Source organism: Meriones unguiculatus, chromosome 6, assembly GCF_030254825.1.
Source record: "Meriones unguiculatus strain TT.TT164.6M chromosome 6, Bangor_MerUng_6.1, whole genome shotgun sequence".
Lineage (NCBI taxonomy): Eukaryota > Metazoa > Chordata > Mammalia > Rodentia > Muridae > Meriones > Meriones unguiculatus.
Genome location: NC_083354.1, coordinates 6180235 through 6205611, shown reverse-complemented (window position 1 = coordinate 6205611; position 25377 = coordinate 6180235). Strand labels below are relative to the sequence as shown.

General features: G+C 38.8%; 1 protein-coding gene across 2 annotated transcripts in view; it reads right to left on the bottom strand.

Moving 5' to 3' along the window:
* The window catches only part of Phip (pleckstrin homology domain interacting protein), a 116400-nt gene extending 94669 nt beyond the window's left edge, over nucleotides 1–21731 (bottom strand). The window contains exons 1-6 of one of the 2 annotated variants that reach the window (XM_060384690.1): nucleotides 21469–21731; nucleotides 21280–21338; nucleotides 21093–21122; nucleotides 20834–20893; nucleotides 5183–5333; nucleotides 4994–5092 (exon numbers count right to left, since the gene is read on the bottom strand). In XM_060384690.1, coding sequence (XP_060240673.1) covers nucleotides 4994–5092; nucleotides 5183–5333; nucleotides 20834–20893; nucleotides 21093–21122; nucleotides 21280–21338; nucleotides 21469–21508 — 439 coding nt within the window. In that variant the 5' untranslated portion in view covers nucleotides 21509–21731. Of the gene's footprint in view, nucleotides 1–4993; nucleotides 5093–5182; nucleotides 5334–20833; nucleotides 20894–21092; nucleotides 21123–21279; nucleotides 21339–21468 lie in introns of those variants that run through there. The other variant, XM_060384691.1, reaches the window with a different exon arrangement.
* Between the last annotated feature and the right edge of the window lie 3646 nt (nucleotides 21732–25377).

The following is a 25377-nucleotide window of genomic DNA, read 5'->3' as shown; positions in this document are numbered from 1 at the left end:
TACTAGTTGTCCTCTGACCTCCCTGAGGCACAGGTACACACAAACAAAAATAAATGAATTCAGACAAAATTCAGCAATGCTGAGAAATGCCATTGCAGCCTATCTATAAATAATGGTTCACCATGGCTAATATTAAATGAGTTCTTTCCTACATTCTAGACAGTACTCAGTGCACTTGATATATATTTTTATCATCTTTATTATAAAAGATGAGATGCCTTATCAGTAAGAAAACTGAAAGTAAATTGTAATGAGCCCAATAATATGGTGCCAGAGTATATTCTATGCTGTTTACATCAACAGTAGGAAAAAAAAAAAAAACTGAATGGAAATACCCCAATTAGCATATAACCAACTACACTGATTTTTTAAACTGATTTTTTTAAAGCTTAAACCCAAAGCTTGCTAGAAAATAGACTTAGACTCAAGAAATTTAGATTTAATTACAAAAAGCATTAAAAAATAACCATATTAAAAATATGAAATGTGCTAGTCTGTAAAAAGATGCCCACTGCCAATTTTACATGGACTTAAAAATTGATATAAAGAACTCATATTGTTGGGCACAGTGGAACATATCTGTAATCTGTAGTTCAGGAAACTAAGGTAGAAAGAGTACAAATGTGAGGCTAGCAAAGGACTCCATCAGGAGACCATGTCTCAAAAAACAAAACCTACAGAAAAAATTCACATATCATATATTCTGATTTGTAAGCCAGAAGATAAACATAACAGGGCCTCAATTTTGGTTTTATTTATAAAAGTTCCCACTGAGAGACTGGCTCAGTGAGTAAAGTGTTTGCTATGCATGCATAAGGACCTGAGTTTGGACCCAGCACCCACATAAAAGGCAGGCATGATGGCCTCCGTGTTCAGAGGCAGTCACAGTAATACACAGGAGATTTTCTGGCCAGTCAGCCTAGCAGAATCAACGAGCTTTTCTAAAGTTCAATGAGCTCCTGTCTCAAGAAGTGAGCAACAGACTATGAAATGTTACTGTACTTCTGGCCTCCACATGTGTATGCATGTTTTTGTAGTGCACACATACACACGCGTGTGCGCACACACACACACACACACACACACACACACACACACAGTATTGCTCTCCCACATCCATATATACAACTTTACTGAGCTTTGAAAGTAAAGGAATATCAAAGATAGTCAAGTTCTATTGTACTTAGAAAGATTTAAAAAAGAACATCTAATTCATTAAAAAAAAAAAATAGGAAAACTATCCTGAGGTTACTATTAATAAACAGCAGAAAATGACACCTTAAAAATCCTACTTTGAAAGCCAGATAGCACGTGGTAAGTACTTCAACAGTTTCCTTTCTACAACACCACTTGGAGCAGAACACGATAAATCACATCATGAACAACTCCAACTTCAGCCACAGACGATGATTACAGTACTAGAAGGACAATCCCATAATCAGTCTGATAATAATCGTGAAGAGAGGTAATGGGAAACAGAGAGGGAAATAATTTCTTGCACAACAAAACATGTAAGCTTTTCTTGTTTTACTTATGTAAGTAAAAGGGTTCGAATATTCAGGAACTACTACTAAATCCTCACATGCTCAGTGTTGGTGTTTAGTTGTTGTACCTAACATTTTAGTAAATACTGTGAGAGATGAATAAAAGGAGAAGCAAAGCGGTTGAAATTTTAGGCAAGAAGAAATGATAATCCAACAATTATGCAAAAAGTTTTATGAGCCAAGTACATAAAAAGAAATAAAAGGAAAAAAATATTAATGAATATACAATGGTATTCCTCCTTTTTTTCCCCTAGAAATCAACCTGCTACTTCGACTAAAAAATGATTGTGTTACAATAGTTTTACATTTTACATATTGGTAAAGATCGCAGTTATTTTAATAAAAAATCTTTAAATTTTTAAATTTTGGTTGCTGCTGGGAATCAAACATAGGAACTCACATGTCTACGTTTAAAAGATTAGGTAGTTTTTTCTATGTCAAACATCTCAGTCATTTAACTTTGAGGCAACTAGTATTTACAGAGCACATATGAGCCAAGTGTACATAACAGGGTGTTAACAGAGAAAAGAAGACAAGGTACTTGTTTACCCTTGTGGAGACTGAGTCTAGCAAGGAAGAAAGACAGGGAAGGACTTACTTAAAACAATGGTGAAATGTTATCCACTAAAGGATAACACTTAAGTTTTTTAATTTTAAGGATACAGCAAAGGTTCAAAACATACAGGGGAGAGGTACATCAAAGCAATTTTTTTGTAAATATAAAAACTGAAAAATAGCCCAAAAAATGTTGACAGGAGGAGAATGTATGCCCAAGTTTAGAGAACACCACGTACATGGGGCCTTAAAAGTAGAGCCAGAAGATGGCTCAGAGAGTTAAGGAATTTGCTGAGAAGCCAAATATCCTGAGTCCTAAATTCAATCCCCAGGACCCACATATGGAGAAAACCAATTCCAACCACTAATCCTGTTCAAATGTGCAGCATATGCACTCATACACACACAAAGAAAACAAATGCAATAAAAAATTTTTAAGAACTCGGTTTCAAAACTTGTGGACAAGGTGATATAAGTTTGCAATTCCAACTCTGTAAAGTCAGCCTGGAACACAATGAGATCCCGTCTCAAAAAAGGAAAAAGAAAAGGGCGCCAACACTGTAAGTATTTGTCACACATAAAACGAAAGCACAAGTGTCAAGAGAAAAACTTAAACAGAGAAGATATTTAAGTTTGTGGCAGACACATTTTAACTGAATTCCAGTGAATGTATGATTAAAGTCTTTAAGAAGAAATGGATGGAATTACGTAAAACTTTAGCAATGACAGTGAAACTGGAAAGGATGTAACTAAAAGCAAAAGCTAATTTAGTGAAACAAATTCAACTATTCAAAGAGCAAAATTTGAGGTTAAGGACATAACTTAGTAAAGTTCTGTGCTTCATCCACAAAACACTGAGATTGATCCCTAGCACAAGATAAACCAGGTGTGATGAAGTACATACCTACAATCTCAGCTCTCAAGAGGTTAACGGAGAAAAACCAAAAATTCAAAGTCATTCTCAGCTACAAGTCTAACACAGATTCTGTAATATTGTTAAGAAACAGAGTACCTGATTTCAAATTCAAGTACTTATCTGACAATACAAAACTTGAAAGAATATACCATGCTTATTTACACAGTTCCTATACTAAGACACATTTCCAAAGATTACTATACTCAAACAATAAATATACACAGCTGGTACATTAATGCATAAATAATCTCACAGAAAAGGTTGCTAAATAATAGTCCTATGAAGCCAGATGCAGAAGCTACAAAACAATCAGAGAACGCACTGAATTTGTTATCACTCTACAGTTCGGTTTTTCTGTTGATAAAAGGGTCTCTTACAGAGCTGCTATGAAATGCAAATGACACCACTTGTTCTAAAAACTCAACATTTATTTATATTGGCTGTCCCTAAGCAATCAAAGCAGTACAAGTTATAAAAGCAAGTTATTCTGTGGGAGATTATTTTATTTCACTGAGTCTTATTTGAGGAGCTAAATAAATCACTACTATTTCACCTGACTATGAACTTCATACATAATTTCCAAAAATTTCCCCAAGAAATATCCCAATATAAAATTCAAAGGACCCTTGAAAAAAACTGAAAAATTCAAAGACCATATTAAAAGATGACAATCTTTTTTCATTTACAAAGATAAAATTCCAAACATCAAACTCTATAATCACTACAGGAAAATACATGCTGGGAGCTGAGTATAAAACAAACAACAAAACAAAAAGTGTCAATGACTAAATACAAACTGTAAAACTATTTATTATTCTAACACTATGGCAAATAAAGGCACAAGAAGATGAATTACAGCTCCTAAGAAAGTATGTTGGAATAAATGTGCTTAAAACAAGTGAGGACTAAGTATAGAGGATGATGAACTGAAGGAAGGAAAGGAACAACAAAGGACAGAGAAAAGTGAGGAAAAACCAGATGAATAAGAAAAAGCAGCATATATAATTTATGGAATTACTTAGATTAATATGAAAATCTTGTTATAGCTTACCAATAAAAGATAAATAAAAAACAATCAACTATGACTATGCATAAAACAACTATCAGGATATTTTGAGAAAACAAGTGAGAGGAAATGACCCAGTATGCATCACAGAAAGAAAAAAATATTATCACAGACAAAATAATAACAGACTAAATCAGAAAAGTCCTGCATTTGCTTAACTGAAGTTCTAAAGAAGACAAAGAATGAAGCCGACTTTATTTTAAAATAATGAGAAATTTTCAGCTCCAGGAGGAGACATTAGGCAGGAGTGTACATGAGGGAACAAGCTAGGACTAACATAGGAAGACCTCTAAAAGCCAGGAGTTGACATAATGGTAGAAGAAATAAATATCTCTAAAATGCCACGACTGACTTTTTATATTTCTTTGGAAAGAGCAATGGTAAAGTCATTTAAATTAGTATCATATTGTTAGACAACACACTAAACGAGAAAGGCAATAGACAAAAACAAAATGTTTAGTCCTGAGGATGTTCTGTTAGTTCACAAGACAAAATGTAGTAGTGAGAGGTATTAGTTAGGCTGTGTCTAGAAAGCAACACAAGAGGAAATCTTATTTGCAAGTTTGTTCTCTTTGAAACCTTGGACAAAAATATGGTGTGCTATTAAAAGAAAACCAAACTAGTTGTTTACTAACATTACAGCTAACTCGAGTTATGTCACCAATTAACTCAGCATAATGTAATTTTCAGTAAGGAAACATTAGGAAAAATAAAATGCCTACAATTTACAGTTGTACGTTATTAACTTCACTATCAAAACTATATAAGAAAATCTGAGGTTTTTCATCTTTGAATGTTGATGTACATAATATGTACATGATATAAGGTTCTCTGTCTGATAGCACAGTAATGAAAAACCTTATTTTCAAGAACTCTTTACCAAGAGACTGTATCTCAACATATTAAACTCACCAATGCTAGGTGGGCTACCATAGTTAACTGGAGACTCTGGTGGCCTTCCACAATGTAGTGCAGCCAGTGCAGATCCTTTCCACACGACATGCTTGCAGCCTGTAAGACATACACTTTATGAGCACAAAAATAAAATACAAAAAATGTGAAAAAAAAGAAGGTCCAAATTCTAAGAGAAAATGCTCATACTTTTATTTGTACGTAGCAAGGACTGTCTTCCAGCTCCTAATAAAGTTTGTACTCCAGGCACACTCTGAGGGATTTCTTGCTCAAGAAGGGGTCCTAGTCGATGACAGATTTGCAGCAAGTGATCAGGTGCAAGGTGTCTATAATACTTGACCTATTTTGTCAAAAACAGACACAGGCACCAATTATGTCTCAGCAATATTTGCTATATGTTAAGTAAAAGGTCTAAAAATTATGATCTGTATACAACAGTCAACACCCCAGATCTTATTAAACCACTTAAGTCACAGTATCATTTAGTACACCAAGAAAGAAAAAGATGCTATAAATTAATGTAAACTAAGTATAGTAAGATCTATAAATTCAGACGCTGGCCAGTATTAAACAATGACACACATACAGTTTTGGGGCTGGGGATTTAGTTCAGTTGGCAGAGCTTGCCTAGGACGCACGATGCTTGGGTTTTTATCTATAACTCTATATACCTGGGATCTGGTGGTAAACACCTATAATCCCAGCAGTCTGGAGGTGCAGATCCCCCAGTGGGTAGAGTTGAGCCCACCCTGGAGTGGCAACTCTGAATACCTCCCACCCCAACCCCCACAAGAAAGAAAAATATATAACACTATGTGTTATGTTTCATTTGAATTTTCAAAATCTTAAAAAGCAGCAACAACAAAAAAAAAACATAAAATCAGTGTTTAATAACTGCTACCGTATCTCTAAAATAATTAAAAATTAAAGACAATTAGTGTTTTGGGTTCTCAATATACAAAGCTTAAGAATTTTTAATACACCATGTATGCTAACATTTGTTATTATTTTTGGAGACAGGGTTTCTCTACAAAGCCCCAGCTTCTCTGGAACTCACTATGTAGACCATGTTGACCTCAAAATAAGAAATCACACGCCTTTGCCTCCCAAGTGCTGGAATTAAAGGTGTACACCACCCTGGCCCACTACACTCAATTTTTAATTTATCAAAAAAACCTTTCAAAGGGGGGTGGGGGAGATAAAATTCTGTTCAAGCAAGTTTCAGCAGCATTTGAAGCCATAATGCCCATCTGTTTTATTATTTCATCTTTAAATAGTCTCAAAATCCAAAATTAAATTAGGACAAATACATATGATCGTACAACTTCACATTTACCTATCAAAAAGTTATCAAATGTATTCCACTGTAGAAATTAATCACTCTAGTAAGGTACTCCTAAAACATGTGCTAAGAACCATGATGATTCTTCAGGCAAAAACTATGATTAATAGTAAAACTTAGCTTCCCTTTTACTGCTATTTTCTTTATTGTGTGGTAGTGAATTCCAAAAGCCATATACACAACTTATAATTTCGCAACAAAATCAAAAAGACTAATGATGTAAGTAAGCTGGATATTAAAGATTCACAAAAAGATAAAAAGCCTCAAAATTGCTTTGAAAAAGTATTACGTGTTACTGGTGATAACATGAAATTAGATTACTATACTGGCATTTAATAGGTTTCTAGTAGATTAAACATTAATAGCAAACAACAATAGAGCACAACACATAAACAAAGGAACCACAATAATTTGTACTGCTAAGATGGGGCCTTGAAGCCCAAGTATGGAAGGCTTTGAGGCCTTGAGACCAAGTTTCAAAGTATTTCACCCATTTGGGCAATCTTAATATGAATTTCTTAATTCCTATTGTGGAGGTATGTGAAGAGACAAATCCTTTTATTGTATCTCAGATTATCTTTTATATTGTTTTTATATTATCCTTCCTTAGTACTGGGGCTAGAACTCAAGGCCTTGAACACTCAGCAAGCACGCTACCACTGAGATACACTCTGAAGCCAGATGGCTAATAAACACCCTTCTAAGCTGGAGTCAACATGAGAAACAAAGCTTACCCTAGAAGACATTCCTGTTGTGAAGATAACTCAGAGCCATACTGTCACACTGGTAGTTAAAAAAAATAGTCTAGAATATGAATGTGTGAGTATGTGTGTGTGTGCACATGCGCGCAGAATGAGTACCTTTAGGGGAAAAAGGGCCTTAATAAAAATATGTACTACAAATTATGTACAATATACTCTTCTGGGCAGTTTCAGTAATGCTTCTAAGAAAAGTAGATAAATCTGTTTTTAATTGTGTTTAGCCCATAATTTCCCTAACTTGCTTACCCACAGCAGTACTTTCTCCCAAGTATCTGTCATTCTCAGATCATAATTTTAAGAAACACTAATGAGCAGTAAATAAAATTATCTTTAGTGTTTTGAACAGAGCCAAATAAGTTTTTTTAAAAAATTATATTTATACTTTTCTGACTGTCCCCAGAAAATTCTGGATTCTGCATACAAAATGACTATAGCTAGCAAAGTTACCTAAATATCTCCAAGGATTCTGAATGTTCTTACCACAAATATATTATAAATGCATCAGGCGATGGGTATGCTAACCACGGGTTAATAGCCATACAATGTATATGATTCTATCATTTCACTTTACCTCATAAAGAATTACTGTGTCAACTAAGCCTGGAAAGATGGTTCAGCAGGTGAGAGTGCTTGCTGAGCAATCAAGGGATGGGGAGCAGAGTTCAAATCCCTAGTGCCGATTTAAAAATCCAGTGGTCACACAGGCCTATATCCCCAGTACTGAGACAAAGACAGGAGGATTGCTATGACGGACAGTCTATGGCAGGATCAGTAAAAGACACTGTTCCAAAGGACTAAGTCAGAGTGATAGAGCAGAACTCCTCCTACGATCATCCTTGTCCCCTGCACTCATGTACACGTGCACAGACGGACACACATACACAGACACACACACATACACAGACACACACACCTCAATTGCAAAAAAAAAAAAACAAAAACAAAAAACTAAACAAAATTTTACATAAAAAGGCCTGGAGTATTTGTAAACTCCCTTTTGGATCAAAACTACACAAATATTGTTTTCAAAGGTTTTTTCCAAATGTATGTGCATGTCTGTGTGCCACTAATGCCTACAAGGCAAGAAAGCATTAGATTCTCAGGAACTAGAGTTACATATGGTTAATGTGATGCCCGATGCCAGTCCTGGAATCTCAACTCAGGTCCTCAGCAAGAACGACAAATGCACTTAAACACTGAACCACATACAAGTATCTTAATGTGACTTCTAAAGCTGCTCAAAATTCCTTTTCAATTTTTCATTTTTAGAAGTTCATTACTTGTTAAGTTTAGTTTATAATGGCCTTGTTGTTTTAGGATCTGTAAGCAAGTACCTTTTCTTGTAGTAAGCCTGGTAACCTTTTCTACCTTTTACTAAAATACTATGAAGCCACTTTGACTAAAGCTTTCTTTGATAATACAGAACATTCCAATTTTTTAAACTAAACTTTCACTTTCAAGTTACAAGAGACACATTCAGTTTCTAATCTTCAGCTTTTGAGATATTAAATATAGAAATTGACTTGTCTACTGGAAATCTTTTCTTTACCCACCCACTTCCACACCTCATTTTCCTCACGTCTATGCTTCACTGCCTTTCATGAGCTGTTCAAACCACCTTAGTCCCTTCTTTTGCACATCCTTTGTTTTCGTTTCGAGTTTCCCTTCATCAACCTTAACACTCTGTAGCATGTACGTTAACTCATAATGTATTCTGGTGCTTTAAACCTCAGTGAGAATTTAATAACTACCATAATCCTCATCAAAAATCCATCCTACACCTCTCTACCTGGGATTTTTGAAGGTCTTAAACTATATTGGAATCACTGACCAACTTGTCTGTCCTGTGTAAGACACAGGATTAGAGGTGTTTGACTGGCTATAAGGTACCTAACAGTACTTCAAAGGGCTAAATAATTATTTAGGTAAATGAACATGTTAACATATAAAAAACTATTGACTTTGCCACTACTTAATCCTGAAAACCTATCCTAGTACATAAAAATATAAGAAGCAAATAATATTTCATTTTCTATATTCTAGTGCTTTATTCTAATGGTTCCAAACATTTTTCAAAACTACAGAAAATTCCCCAAACCAAATTCTAAATGAAACTGGAAAGTACGGGTACTTTAGTATTCTTACATAAGTAGCCTGGGAATACATATCTCAGTGTTTTCATTGTCACCATTTCTCTTCAGCAGTATGTAAGGCATTATCACCAAAAGGGATGTGTTCAGGGATTGGGTGGGGTAAAAACAGTGTTCTCTTTCTGTAATGAGCACAGTAACAAAGTCTTTCAGACATGTAAAAAAAAGCTTAGTCAGGATCCTAACTACAACCAAGGCGGCATCTGATAACCAGAACTCAGTGACATCAGTCACTCAAGGTAACCAGACACAGTCCTAGAGCCCCAGGATGCCCACCTGACAGTGTATAAGCAGAGACCATGTGCAATGCTCTGCACATCTGGAGAGACATCGCCTTGATCTGCGCTGCAGCTCTTGCGTCTCCCCAAGGATCCTGACCCTCTATTAGAGACTAGATCCGACCTTCATGGCAAAGGTGCACAGCCTTGGGGAGATGGGCTTAGAATAGTGTGAACTTTGTGTGATGACCCTCAGCATAACAACACACAACTTGTCATACTAACTACGTGTATCTACACCTTCCCAAGGCGTAAGCTGCTCTTTACCATACCCCACTTTCTCATTTCCTTGGGGAAGCTGCTTTCACCCCATCAATCCCTAAAGCTACAACATCATCTATTCTGTTTCTCAGCACAACTGTTCCCCTTTATATGTAAGATCTAAATCTTCTACCTATGCTTTGAGTCCTAAGTTGACTTCAAAGAAACCCTAAGCTGTAAGCTAGTACTCCTGATGTTTACAGTCCTTCTCAACCACATCCTTCCTATTCATATCCACATTAAACATCCTCATATTCCTTCTCAGTGAAACCCCCACATCCTGTCTAACCTGTTCTCCATCCGCCTTTCAGTTTTAATCATCCAGATACATTTCCATTCTTTGCCATGTTTTTAAATAGTTCACCGTGAGACTCATTTCTTCCCTCACTTTTTTTCTCAGTCTAAAAGTTTTCAGTCCCATGAGTTAAAACAACACACACACAAGAAGACACTGAAAAAGGCTCAAGTTCTCACACTTGGGGAAGAGTGGGTGCAAGCTCCCAAAGTGATCTACTATATGGATCAAGTTATATCCCCTTTGAGATCCCATTTTAGAAATAAAAGGCAGGCAAGTCATTGTTAGAGGTTTTATAAAGGACAATGTAAGAGCTCCCTGTTCTGTTGTAACGTCCATAGTACTATAGTACTGCACCTGTTGGAGAAGAGTCAGATGTTAACTATGCTCTAAGTTACACACTACATACTGACGCATATAATGGGGACTACGATAAAATACAATGACACACATGAACATGAGTAAGCAAGGGCAGCAGAAACGTGGATCTAAACAAGACTGTTATACCACAACAATGTCGATATTACCATGATTTCACAAAATATTCACATTAGACTTAAGTGCACATAGGCTTTCTCTAGTTTTTCTTACTGTGAACCTGCAAGTACCTTAATAAAAAATTCTATTAAAAAGTAACATTTTATTAAAAAGTAGGATTCCATGTTTCTTTCTTTTTTAAATAAATACAAAAGCACCAGAAAAACAAAAGCCTTGTTGGAGTTCACCTTAACTACTGATCTTTTTAATGAATCTCTATTTAATGTCTAAGCCTGCTGAGTACTTTAATTTCCAGGCTGGTCTCTGGCTTTTCTGTATTTGTGAAAGCATTCCTTCTTTCACAGCTTTACACTCTTCTACGGGGCCACAAAGCAGTAAAGTTCCTTGAGGTCCTAGTTGCCAGAGCCTAAATCCACACTGAGATTTCCTCACATTAGAGCTCCTCTTTGGACAACTGTTATGCTAATTCAAAAATTTACATCCATTCTCAGTCTGGATCATTCAACTTCTCAAAACATCTGGAATCTTAGTAGTCTAAGAACTCATTTGCAAAACTACAACCATAGATCCCAACACTCCACACAAAATGCTCAAAAATAGTGACAATGAAAAGCCAGAAGCCCTTACCATAGCAACCAGTATTTACTGACCCGTTCCCCAAAGAATAATACAGATGTATAGCAATGTTTCTCACATCAGGGTCAAAAAAATTCTGTGAAAACAATGCAGCTCTTCTCATTTCTTTTCCACATTGATCAAAATCACAGGCTTATCACTTCTTTCTCAAGTCACACATAAGTATTTCAAGAATTTTAAAATGCAATTTGAATGATATAATCATCTGAGAATGTGAATTGTTTAAAAAATAAAACTAAGCTGGTTGGTTGGTTAATATGAGTCTTTCAGTTAACCAACCTCTTTTGGTAGCATGCTGTCCTGGTCAGTTTGTCAACTGGATACAAGCTAATGTTATAAGAGAAGAGGTAACTGTAGAACATTTTCTTAAATAATGATTGATGTGGGAAGTCTCAAGAGCTTACAATGAGTGGTACACTCCTGGGCAGGTGTCCAGTGTTGTGTAAGAAAACAGACTAAGCAAGCCATGGAGAATAAACCAGTAAAGTATGCTTTTCCCTGGCTTGCCTTCAGATTCCTGCCATGCTTTTTTCTTTTTACCCTTACTTCTCTCAGTGAAAGTCTGTAATCTGAAATTGTAAGATAACCCTTTCCTCCCTCAAGCTGATTTTGTCACCGTGTTTATCACAATAGAAAAGCAAACTAAGACACAAGCTATTCATTATACCCAGCTAGCTCTTTAGACAAAAAGTTTGGCAATCATCAGAGTGCAGTGCTAAAAGGTGTTAGAAGTGAAAATCTAACTATGAGGAAATTGAAAGGCACTGATTTAAGGTAGACGTGCTATAACTACTGAGCTGGGCTCTAGTGGGGCACACCTTTAATTCCAGCTCTTGCAAGGCAGAGGCAGGCAGATCTGAGCCCAGCCTAATCCACAGAGCAAGATCGGATGCAGCCGGGACTACAGAGAAACTGTCCCAAAAAAAACAAAAGAATGTCTCTTACTTAAACTTTTAAAGAAATGGTCAATAGCTTAGAAAATATCAAGTCAAAACAGCCTGGCACCAGACTTGTTTTCAATGAGAATGGAGAAAGCATGGTTAAGTCCTGGATCTCCTACCTGCCCTTTTCTCGCCCCTCTCAACACCCACTGGTCAGGTTCATTTCTACTTTCATGGCATATATAACTATTACACATATAAATAAGTTTTTCCAGTGAAATTTCACTGTAAGATTAGCTCCATAGATTCACTCCAACTATTTGGTTTCCCTCTGCTGACCTAAGGATGTCCTTTCCTTTAGTAAATCAGCATTTATGAAAGTGAAGTTCAATGTCTGGCATTAATATTTTCTTATAATTTATCTTTATTCCATGTACACTGGTGTTTTGACTGCATGTTTGCATGAATGAAGGTGTCGGATCCCTTAGAACAGGAGTTAGAAAGTTGTGAGCTGCCTTGTGGGTACTGGGAGTTGAACCCAGGTCCCCTGGAAGAGCCGCCTCCAGGAGCTCTCCAGGAGCATTAATACATTTTAATTAAAGTATTCACTTTATATTCATTCCTTCCAGTTATTACACCAATAATCTTTATCAGATCAAAAGGGCTGGTTACTTCTGCTCTCTTTATTTTGCATCATAAAAAGCCAGTTGAATAGCACAGAACTACAAATAAAAAACCATAAACAGATCCTTAAAATTTTAAAAACTAAAAGTCTCAAAACTTCAAAATTTATAAGCTGTTTTTTTAAAAAGAGTTAAATTTTATCTAGCACCTTTAAAACTAATATCGTCAGTAACTATAGTTTCTCCACAGAAAAACATTTTTGTGCCAGCTATTTTTAAACATTTAATTGTAAAGATTAAAGATTTGCAAACAAATGTAAGGAAACTCTACCTATGTCACAGGTGAAGACAAGGTAAATTTGCTTAAGGATTTACTTCAGAGAACAGTACATAAACTAAGTGCAGATCTTCATACTCCAATTCCATTTGTGTTTTTTTGTTTTGTTTTTTATTTGCTTGGATTTTTTGTTTGGTTGGTTGGTTGATTGGTTTTGGTTTTTAAAGATCTCTGTGTAGCCCTGGCTGTTTTAGATTCTGTTTGTAGACCAGGCTGGTCTTGAACTCACAGCGATACACCTGCCTCTGCTACCGCACCTGGCTTGACTCTAAGTCTCTTTACAGTACTATCGCCTCAAAACTTTAGTTCTCCCTAATAAATCACACAGGCTGAATATTAAAAAATTAGCGGAATCTATAAGTAAAGCCAAATCATCTAAGTAAGGTTATCTATTTTGAGAATTCTTAGATTTTCATGATTTCCTTGTAATATGCTTAACAATGAATACAAACCTTGGCAAACGTCAAAATTAATCTTAGAAGTCTACTTACAAAGAGAGTACTTAGAAACAAACACAACATTAGTGAATGTCTTCAAGACTTCAGTCAACCCATAAGAACACATGTAGATAATTCAGCTGGCCTTACGAATACAATCTGTCAATTAAAGAAAACAGCAATACAAATATTCCCAACTTGATTCACTGTAAATCTGATTGTTTTGCTAAATAAAATAAACAAAGCAAGAAAACACCCTCTCTTTAAAAATTAAATATTCCCCCATGCAGTAAAGTTGGGGCATGCTATTCAAATTAATTTAAAACATCATTAAATGGCAATTTGTTTACTTATTAGAGTAACACAGTTTTTTTTAAAATCCAATCATATTTGCTAAGTAAAAGTTATAAAATAAATTCTCAATACGTTAAGAGTATAATTCAAAACTCAAATTTGAGTCTAGTGAAGTTACTTTTTAATGAAAAGATAGAAAAAATCCTTAAACTGCTTACTCTTAAAAGCGGCAATATAAATAATAACAGAACAACCAGCTTCATTTTTAGTTATGTTTCAGTTTTCAGTACTCAAAACAACTATCACCTCATGTCTAGGGACAGTGAAGTTTCAGACGTGTGTTTCACCAAGCTGCCTACAATCTAGTGTTTTCCTACTCCAAAAGTAAACCAGAGTAAACCAACTCAGTTCACAGTAGCTATTTTTTGCACGTTAAAACTACTCTTAAGGATGAATTTACCCATCATATTAGGTACTGCTCAAAATAAAATTGCCCATGTGTTGAAATTCCATAGGAATAGGTTGGTAATCACAAAATGTGGGACAGAGAAAAATGCCTGCAAGTAAAGAATTGTCCAGATGTAATCAACAGAGACAAAAACTTGCAGCCTATCTTAAATGGGTTTTAAAAACTATCTCTGAATGGATTAAAAAACTTGACAGTATTTAACCTAAAACTAACCTAAGAATTAATGCAAATTTGATTTATTAAATTGTTTGGAACACACGACAATTTCTACAACTACTATGGCTTTAAATACCACAAACTTCTTAATATACGGAGCCACTGTTAAAACTCAGTCTCTACCTACCTTTAAAAGAAAAAGCTTCACTTGGTCTCATATCAGTTTAAGCTATTACTTCCCTCTTCTTCTTTTTCCTTCTTTCAGGACTGGGGACTGAACCTTGACTTCATTCAAGTGCTTAACCACAGGAGCTATACATCAAGCCCCAGTTCAAAATAACTCAACCACCCAAATAGTTAATGTCTGCTGTCTCCCAGAAAATCACAGCAAAATTAAGAGCAACATTTTTCTACAGACCTATCCACACACATTCACTGACTTTTTCTATTTCTTAAGGTTATTCCATCTTTAAGTCTACAAAAATTACATTAGCAGTACTTTGTAAAGTTTTAAAGTAGTTTTCTTTTTTTTTGGTAAAGTATCACTTGATTGAGAAAGTCAGGTATCTCAAACAGAAATGCTTTCTTTATGGAAAACTTTACACCATTACACAGTGCTACTTATATTACTACTACTAAGCTTGCCATGAGCAAAACCAAACCCTATCCCAATCACTACTCCCAGACTTTTAAGGTAGATTTGTCATCTATAAAGCACCACCATTCAGTTAAAAAAGCTATAATCCCACTACCTCTTTATGTCCACATCACTTTGCAATGAGAGTATTAATCAAACATGGACTTATTTCATTAAAAAATTTCATAGGGGTAGGGGATAAAGTCAGTAAAGTGCTTGGGTTTGATTCCCAGAACCCATGTTAAAAAATACCAGGCATCCACACTTGTAATTAATTCTAGCTCTAAAAAGACAGGTGGATAGATTCCCTCTATCTCCGGGAGAGGGAGGAGAGGGAATAGGGGGAGGAAAGAGAGGGAATAGAGGGAGGAGAGAGGAGGGAGGGAGGGAGGGAGGAGAGGGGAGGGAGGGAGGGAGGGAGGAGAGAGAAGGAGGGAGGGAGGGAGGAGAGAGAAGGAGGGAGGGGAGGAGGGAAGGAGGGAGGGAAAGAGGGAGGGAAGGAGGGAGGGAAAGAGGGAGGGAGGGAGGGAGGGAAAGAGGGAGGGAAAGAGGGAGGGAAAGAGGGAGGGAGGGAGGGAGGGAAAGAGGGAGGGAGGGAGGGAGGGAGGGAGGGAGGGAAAGAGGGAGGGAGGGAAAGAGGGAGGGAGGGAGGGAGGGAGGGAGGGAGGGAGGAAGGATAAAGTGGATGGTCCCAGAGGAACACCACCCAAGGTTGTTCTGACCCCCGCAATCACACATGCATGAATACCCACACACACTAGCACACATTTAAATTTTATAAATGTATCCTATTTTTAAAAAAAGATTCTAAGTACCAAAAGAATCAGTGAAAACATAACAGTCCTTTGGCAAGTACTATTTCCTTTATAACTAAAACACTTTATAATTTTAAGTCATTTTAAAAGCCCAACTTTATGAACTACCAAGCTAAGCTTAATGCTTAACTGAAACTCTTAAAACAGGACAGCTAAAATTCATTATTTACATGTATGAAACTGTCAAAGAATTTAAAAATGAAAGGAAAACACACAAACAAACAACAACAACAAACCCTTGTAATGCTACCAATACATAAACAACAACAAACCCTTGTAATGCTACCAATACATATCTACCTCCTCATCATCTGCTCTCTCCCAATCTGGAAAAGATTTATACTCACGCCTTCAAAGTTCCCAAATACAGACCGGAAATTCCCAGTTTAAAGACACCTAATTTGTAATCACTTTCCTTAAGCTTAATTATTAGGTCTTAATCCATGACTTTCACTTTAATCAGCACACTCTAAATACATGTATATCTAAGACATATACATAAATAAATTCTATTCATGGTCCCTCTATTCATCTCTGAATTTGAAGCCAAACTTAAACTTAGACCAAACCAAACTCAAACTTAAACCAAAGTGAAAAACACAGTAATTATACAACAAAAGAGAGGTATTCTACAGTGTGGCTACTATCTCAAAAATCATCTTTACAAGAAATGGCTTTAATAACTCCGCTGTCAACTTGACACACCTGGGAAAAGGGAACCTCAACAGAGGAAGTGCCTCAATCAGAGTAGCCTGTAGCCATATATGAGGTTATCTTCTTAACTGCAAATTCACGAGGGTCTAGCTCACTGTGGGTGGTGCCCAGCCTAAGCCGCGTGAGAAAGTAGCTGAGTAAGCCAGGGAAGTCAATAAGCAGCAGTTTTCCATGGCCTCACTTCAGTTCCTGCCTCCAAGTTTCTGTCTTGAGTGCCTGACTTCCCTCAGTGAAGTGCTGCAACCTGAGAGTTCAAGGATTAAATAAATAAACCCTTTCCTTCCCAAGCTGCTTCTCATCGCAGCAACAGAAACCAAAGTAGTACAAGCACCAAAGACTGGTACCATGAAAAGCATTTATTCAACTTCCAAACTGGCATGATTTCTATAGATTTACTTTTCCATTTTGAAAAAGTAAACTCCAAAATGAATGCTAGGCACTTAAAAACAATACACTACTATTTCTAACTCAAAATCATATTTCCAACCCATGTTTTTATATATAGTTACAAATAGCCAAGGCAATAGAAATTAAAAGTTTGCCCATATCAACTGCAAGCCAATTGTCATGCAGCTTTAGGACAGCAGTCCACATCTCCTGACTTCTAATTCTTTCACTGTGACAAAAGGATTTCTAAAAAGATGCAATCACATAAAGATGAAATATGATTTTTTTTATAAAGCAAAATTACATAATTTAAACAAATTAGCAAAACATTAACTCAAAACAGAAAAAACTTGTGAACAAAAATGTTATCAAAGCATCCCAACTCTGGTGAAATGCTTTAATAATTCGCTTTAAATCTAGTAAAATTAAAAGTTAAGACTACTTAAGTAGACAAGTGGGAAGCAGGAAAAACAAAAACAAAACAAGAAATTCAAATATAAGAAGGAATGAGCCAGGTGGTTGATGTCCTACAATACAATCCAACACTTTTGGGAGGGTGAGGCACAAAGATGAGGAAGTGGAAGCTAGCCTAGGCTGAGCCAGTTCCATACCACCATGGGATTATTGAAGTCCCATCTTAACAAACTGAAAACACTGTCCAGAAACACAAACTTCTTATTCTATGAACCCTGGGCTGGACTGAAGCTCTTGCTGGTTCAATCTGTGAAGTGCTTATCAAGCATGCACGAGCTCCTTGGCTCACTCCTAGCACTGCATAAACCACTCTGTGACCTCAGAAATTCAAGGTCAACCTCAATTACATTGACAGTTCAAGGCCAGACTATCTTAACAACAACAAAAAAAAGAAACTTTTTTGGCTTAATACCTGGCTTCATTTAAAAGATTTCTGATGAATTGTTTGAAAAATGTCCTTTACAAAAAGAAAAAAAAAAAAAAAAAAAAAGAAATCCAGGTTAACAAATATAGAATCTGAATAAACTTAAATAATGCCAAAATAATTTTAGTATCCTATTAAATTCCATTCACTTTCAAAAGAATGCCACAGATAATAATCCACCACATTGTTATTACCAAAGACAAAGCTCTCAGTTGGTAAGAATTCACCTTCTCATCATACATCAAATGAATTTACCTTTCTAACTTTCAAAACTGTACTAAACATGCCATCTTCCTCTGTACCAAAACTGAATCACTGGAACTCTATTTACAGGCTATCAATGCTGATCAATACTTATTTTTAAACTCCTTAAGTACAACTATAGAAAATCCTATTGATATCCTAGAAAATTCCAATTTCACATCAAATTTTTCATTTGTGATACTCCAGTGTATCGGTTAATACGCAAACAAGTATTTCAAGTAGAAGCTGAAACTCCACTTTTACTCACCAAATAATTTTAAACCAATTTTTGTTAATCCAACTTGATGTACAAAAAGTAAAACTGTAAGTCGTGAGATTAAAACAGAATATTACAAGAGACTTTAGGTATGTTTACCGAAACATAAAAATTTTCAGATGTAATAATATGCTCGGAAACTTGACAATCAAATGTTTTTTAAAGCTACCTAAAATAGAAATTAAAGTGACATAAAAGTTAACCCGTATTCTCACACAACTCAACATATAGCTTGATGGATACAAAAGCACTTCAAAGGGCGCCTTGCAACCAACAGTTTCACACTGAGTACATGAAAGAGCATTAATCAACTCCAAGTTTCAGTAAGAATTTTTACCTGCCTTAAGAGTAACGCCATCGTTCACTATTAGTTTTTTCAAGCAAGAAAAACCACCTTTGTGCAAACCAGGTGGCTTTTGGTAAGAAACATACTGACAAAGACAATTTAAGAAGTTTTAAAAACTGGCTACAAATATTTCATTTTGCTAATATCTGAGCCATGAGAACCCCTCTAACATTAACTATCACTAGATGATATTCCACCACAGATCAACCACTACTTCCTTATTAACCTTCACAGATTATTCCTATTACTTGGTCAAACACTATTAGGCACTTCATTCAAAAGCCATTTCTTAAAGTCTCTTGACAAGACAGCTATTTTCAGTGACTTAGAATGTCTGGGATTTTCAAAGAGAAAAAAAAATGAGTTTAGTTTTTTTTTTTAATGCCATTATCTTTGTAATAGTATTTTTAAAGTTGGTTTTTCTTAAACACCCAAAAAGACATGGAAAGACACCGAAATAAAAATAAATATATAAAATAAAAAATAAATCTAAAAGTGTCGAATACTTGCAAATAGTAAACCTTGGAGTTTATTTCAAATCTCAATCACTCTGGCCCAAATACTGACTGAACTTCCCTAACTTCGTTACTTGAAAATGAACCTGAAGCACGAACATGAAAACAGCTAGTCTCCATTAGGCTTCTTCAGCCTCAACCACAGTCACCAGCAGTTTAGAGTAAATCATGAGACATAACACAGAAGCTACGCGGTTCATATACAAAAGCAAACAAAAGCTATCAAAATCCTGCAATCACTGCCTCAAGGAAGACATTCCTTCTTAACTACTAAAACTGCCTCAACGCTACAGCCCTGATTACCTTAGGAATTACACCTACCTCAGTCACAATTGTCTCAAAAAAAAATCTTTTTCAATGCATTGTCTAAATTTCAACTGCTCACACGGCCCTGCAGTGACTGACTGTTCAACACATTCATGCGAACAACTTACGTCAACCTGTATCTTAGGCAACTTATATATCGTAGGCAAAAGAGATAATGTGAAAACTACAGCTGCTTTAATAAAGTAAACTACAAGGAAGACTGTACCTTACCATTCACAATGTAAGTGATAGTTACATATTTGCAAAGAAAGTTTTACAAAATTATTGCCTTCGAATACCCACAAACAACAAAAACGTTATTTCTCAAGCAATTAAGCATCTCAATATAAACAAAAACTTAGAAGCCAAGGTCCAGTCCACGGCAACTTGATTAAGATTAAGGGGGAAAAAATAAATCAAAACTCTTCAATGCCCTTCATTAATGATTTCTAAATGAAAGGTAACATACTCCAATAACCAGCAAAATCAGAAAACTCTTTTGTCAAAACTTCTAGGTTCGTGCTTCTGCGGGAACGGCTTCACGAGGCGGCGTTAACAGCCGCCGTGAAACTACCATCCAACACCTACCGGAACGTCTCCAACCATTAAAAAAAAAAAAAGAAGAAAAAATTCTAGGTCTCAATCTACAGAAAGCAAAAGGAAGAGAAGGGTGGGTGGTGGGTGGGGGGAAAGGAAGAAGAAGAAAAGAGGGAAAAAAAAAAAACCAAGCTCGGCGGGCTCCCGCAGGGCCCGAAGGCCCGCTGCAGAAATGCTAATGCCACTTCCGAGCGGTTAGTCACCAGCTATTGTGTGCGGCTGGAGGGAGCCGAGGCGGCCGCGCGTGCTGGGCGAGCGAGGAGCCGGCGGGCGCGCTCCCCAAGCCCGCGCCGCCCGCGCCGCTCCCGCCGCCCGGCGCGCACCCGCCCGCCCGCCCGCCCGCGCCCAGCCCGGCCGCGCGCCGCGGCCCCTCCTCCTCCGGCCTTGCACTGCACAACACTCATGACGTATCTTTATTTCTAGCCCATTAACAAAGTCTCGCCGATAAATTGTCCGCCGCCCCTGCGGCCCCCGGGGCGTCCGCACCCCCCGGCCGCCGCCCCCCCCCGAACTCCGACCTCCCATCCCCTCTCCCCCCGCCGTGGCCTTCTGCAGCTTTCCCGTGCTGGGGCCAAGTTTTTGTCTCTTGTTTTTAAAAAAAAAAAAAAAAAAAAAAAATTGCGGGAAATTCAATTTTTATTCGAGTCGGGGAAAAAGTTTCTTTGCCGTGCGCCGGGAAGGTCTCACCAGATTCTGGTAGGTCCTGGGGTGCTCCTTCCCGGTCCAGTCGGTGCGCCGGGGCAGCAGCTGCGGGGACAGGACGGCCGGTGAGCGCGGCCCCCGGCCCGGCCCGCGCCGCTCCCCGGCCCCGGCCCGCTCCCCGCGCCCCGCCGTGGGGGAAGCCCGCGCGCCCCGCGCCCCGCCGGGCGCCCCGGCTCGCGCGGCGGCGGCCCCGGGGAGGCCGCGCGGCGGGGCGGGATGCGCGTGGGCCGCCGCCGCCCCTTACCTCCTTCTCGGCCACTTCGCGGATCAGCACCTGCAACAACAAAGCCGGGTGTGGGGCGGCGGGGAGAGGAGGGCGCCGGGGCCCCCCGCGCGCCCCGGGGCCGCCGCCGCCGCCCTCCCCCACGCCCGCGGGCGGCCCCCGCGAGCGCCCGCCCGCCCGGCCGGCCCGCGCCGCGCGCCCTGCCTACCTGAGCCGCCTGCTGACAGGGTCCATCTTCCAGGAACCGGGCGATGAGGAAGTAGAGCTCTGCGCGGGGGAGAGAGAGAGGGGGGACGGGGAAGACACGGGCTGAGCGGCCGCGGGGGGCGGGGGCCCGCGGGCGAGTCCTTCCCGGCGCGGCGGCGGCGGCGGCGGCCCCGCGCGGCTCCCGACTTACCGGATCGCAGCTCCGAGAGGCCTTTCCTCTCCCGAGACATGTCGGCGGGTCACTTCGGGGCCGCTGGCGGGACGGCCCGCCGCCGAGGGGACGCGGGGACGGCGCCGCCGCCTGCCCTGTAGCTGTCAGTGTGTGCTCACGAGCCGAGCCTCGGCTCCACCATTCAAGCGACGGCGGCGGAGGCGGAGGAGGAGGAGGAGGAAACAACAACTCTCAGGCAGCGGCCCCGGCTGCGGCCGCCTCCGCCGGGATCCCTCCGCCGCAGAAAGGAGTCCGCGGCCCCGCGCCCGCCGCCCCCGCCCCCTCCGAGCGGGGGCGGAAAAGGAGTGCCCCGGCCTCGGGCCCGCGCCCGCGGACGCCGGGCTCCCCGCTCCGCCCGGGCCGCCGCCCGATCGTGTCCCCCGCGGCCCCGGGAGGACGCCGCGGCCGAGGCGGCGGGCTGCGCGGCCGGCGCCTTCTCGCAGGAGGCCGAGCCCGCGGGAGGGAGAAAGGGAGGGCGGGCGGCGCGGCCGCGCGGAGGGATCTGACGCACACGGAGCCGCAGCACCGCGCTCTCTGTTCGGCGGCGCTGGCTCGGGCTGAGATGGAAGTTAGTTTCTATGTAGCAGAGATAGGAAACAAATGAAGCAAAACTGCCCAGCGAGGGGAAATGCGGGGAGGACGGGGCTCACTCTCACGCGCGCACAGACACACTCGGGGAGCACTCTCACGCTGGGCCGGGTCGGGATCGCGCCCGCCGTGCCCGACCCGAACGCTAGTGTTTGCTTTTCTGTCTTGCCATGTGCATGTGTGTAAAACGCTGCGGATTGGCATCTGTGTGAGTCCTGTCCTGCGATATTTCTGCAGCCTGGGCAAGTGTTGTGTAATTTATTGGAGTGCCGTGGATTTGCAGTAGAGATTCGGGCGGTTTTTTTTTTTTTTTTTCTCTCGTGTATGTGTGTGTGTGTCTGAGCGCGAGCCACTTGCCTTCTGCAAACCCGTTATTCCCCGAAGCCACCTCTGCATATTTCTTTTATTACTACCGCCGCCTGAAGCGTTCGTTTAAAGAAAAAAAAAAAAATGTTTTGTGTTGTTAAACCGGCAAGAGGAACTCCAGATTTGTACTTCAGATCATCTTCCCCCCTTATTACAAAAAGGCTAGTGATGGCTAATTACGGATTTGGGAGTGAAGAACCTTAAAGCTTTTTAAAGTGTTTACAAGAAGGGCTAACGTAAACCTGAGGGAAAGAAAAGGAGGCTGGCTAATACTTATCTCTAACTGATACGGAGGTAAATTACGACTGGTCGATAACCTACGGAAGGTTATTGAAAGAGTATATTACAGTTTAGCCAAGGCGATTAGTGATTAAATAATTTAAATTATCTGTGTATCTTACAGTTGACTTCGTCATGCTAATTAATGGCTTCTAATTTGTGGTGTAAACCATCCCTGTTTACAGCTAATCACGGGAGGACTTCTTAAAAACAGGCGAAAGGAGAAACAAAAATCTTTTCGTAAATCAGAACGTAATTACTAAAACATATGATAAATCGTTCATCTGTGCTTTGCTGATGAGCATAGGGGCCTTGTTATTTTTAAAACGAATATGGGTGAAATTAATGGAAACAATGGAAAAGGCCGTTGACACCAAGTGATATTTATCTCCAGATGAATTAAGCACTTTCCAAAAAGACTTTGAGAGTTCATATATATATATTTTTTTTTTAAGGCTGGCATTTTAAAGAGAATTGGGATAGTCATTCTTTTGTTAATCCGTAACAAAAGATCCCCTTTGAAATTTTCAGATAATAAGCTGCATTCTGAAGGGTCTGGTTTTAAAAGGTAATTTGTGAGGTAAGGACCAAGAAGCTGTACTGTGGTCTTCCGGGTTGTTTCCTCCAGCCTCGCACCCGCCTAGCTCCTTGCCTTCCTGGTGGGAAATGCTGCAGCTGCCTTGGGCTGCACTTCGAGAGTGCATTAAAACATCAGAAATCCCCACGCATGTAAGCAAGAGTGAACGACCTCAACCCCTTTTGGAATAATTTTGGAATAATGGATGTAAAATTGCCATTTGTAACTCAATAAAATAGAAGTGAGAGGTTACCATGATTGGTCCTATCGCAGCCTCATTATCAACACTGCCACAAATCTGGAATCTGGAAATGTTTCCTTTTTGAAACCATTTAATTCTGTTCTTACAATGATAGGTAGAGTAGCCTGCTTTTTCATGAGTAGGCATAAAAAAACGTATTTTACATGCCTTTTTCAATTTTAATTGTATGACTGATGCTGTTTTATCTTAACTTTTAAAATGTATTATGTTCTTCAAATAATTTCAGCACTTCATTGGGAAGGTCTTTTAAATCAACAGATTTTGAGAACTAAAAATTCTACTTGAGGTTTTCTGGTTCTGAACGCACATACTAATTCTTAGTCTCAGATGTTTTATTGTGTAGAAGTAAATTCAAATTGTGACATGTAATGTAAAATTTATCTGGGTAAAGTATTCTGTACATCTTTGTAGGTGTTGGAAGACATGCAAAGCTACCATGATTATATCACGTGTGCTTTCCATGCAAAAGCCATGAAGCTTTTTCGTGAGACTCAAAATCAAAAACCTTTTAAAGGTTTTTTTTTTTTCCTGAATACGATACTCCTATCATTTTGGCTGACTTTGACAATGTTTTTAGTTTCTTTTTGAAATATTTAGTTTGAAAACAGCTGTAAACTTTCCTCTAAAATAATTTCTGTCAATGTTTTGTGCAAAATATACAGAGTACTTGACAAAAATTAAGATTTCTCTCATTCTGTCATTCCAATAAAGCATTGTTTTTAGCTCTAGCTGTTAAATTGCATCTTGCAAAGTCCATTAAATGTTTATTTTGAAAAAAACAAAAACAGATGACTTTACATAAGTTTCTTTAGCATCAAGCATAAAACATTTCAGTTAACTAGAGATTGCTAAGTCATTTATTGTGCAGAATGTCTGTGCTTATCAAGTAGAAGTTCTTGTTTAGAGATCTTGTATTTTGTTTCCAAAACAGTTGTGTACAGTTCTTTTCACGGGTAGTTTGTTTCTATGTAAAGACAGTTTAGGTTCAAACCATACTTCTTTCTATTTTTTTTTTAATCTTTTTTGTGTTCTTCAAAAATACCATTAAAAAACACCCCTCTGGGTATTTTAACTAAGAAGACAAACAAAAAACAGAAAATAAAAATGAAAAATCAAATAAAAAGGAAAGAACTCTTGAAAAGGGACAAACTACTTTGTACGATAGTCTCTTTAGAAAAATCATAAACATTTTTGAAGTTTCTATGAAATTCCACACTGCATTCTTGGCATCATATGAAACAAGCTGTGTTGATCTTGATAAGAAATAATTCTTAAAAAAAAAACAATTTAAAAACTCTGTGATTAAAGTCTTTTATAAAATAAGATGGATACTAATAACAAACTTTTGAGTTCTACTACCTCTGTGAAATTTGGTTTGTCTCCTATAATGAATAATACAAACTAAAACTCATGATTCAGTGTGTTACCTTATATGTTAACTCATATGTCTGTACTGATATTATGTATCCTTTATGGGGCTTGGTGGGGCTGTTACATTGTTTTGATTTGTTACTTTGTAAGGCTGGGCACTGAATCCTGGTTGTTGCTTGTGCTACGCAGGCAATCTACCATTCGGCTCTATGTTATCAGTTCATATGCCACTTTCACCCAGTGAAATAAAGTATAAAGCATCTGTCTCCAAAGAGTACCTTTAAAAAATGTATCTTTGCCCTAAAGAACAATAGCCCCATGCTGTTAGAAGGGTGTTGTCTGCTAAGCCACACTGCTGGGCCTTGCTTTCCATGGCTGTGTGTTTCTCTGCCATGCCTGTCTTTCTCTTCTCACCTCCTTTGGTCTCCACAAAATGTGAGTGTCG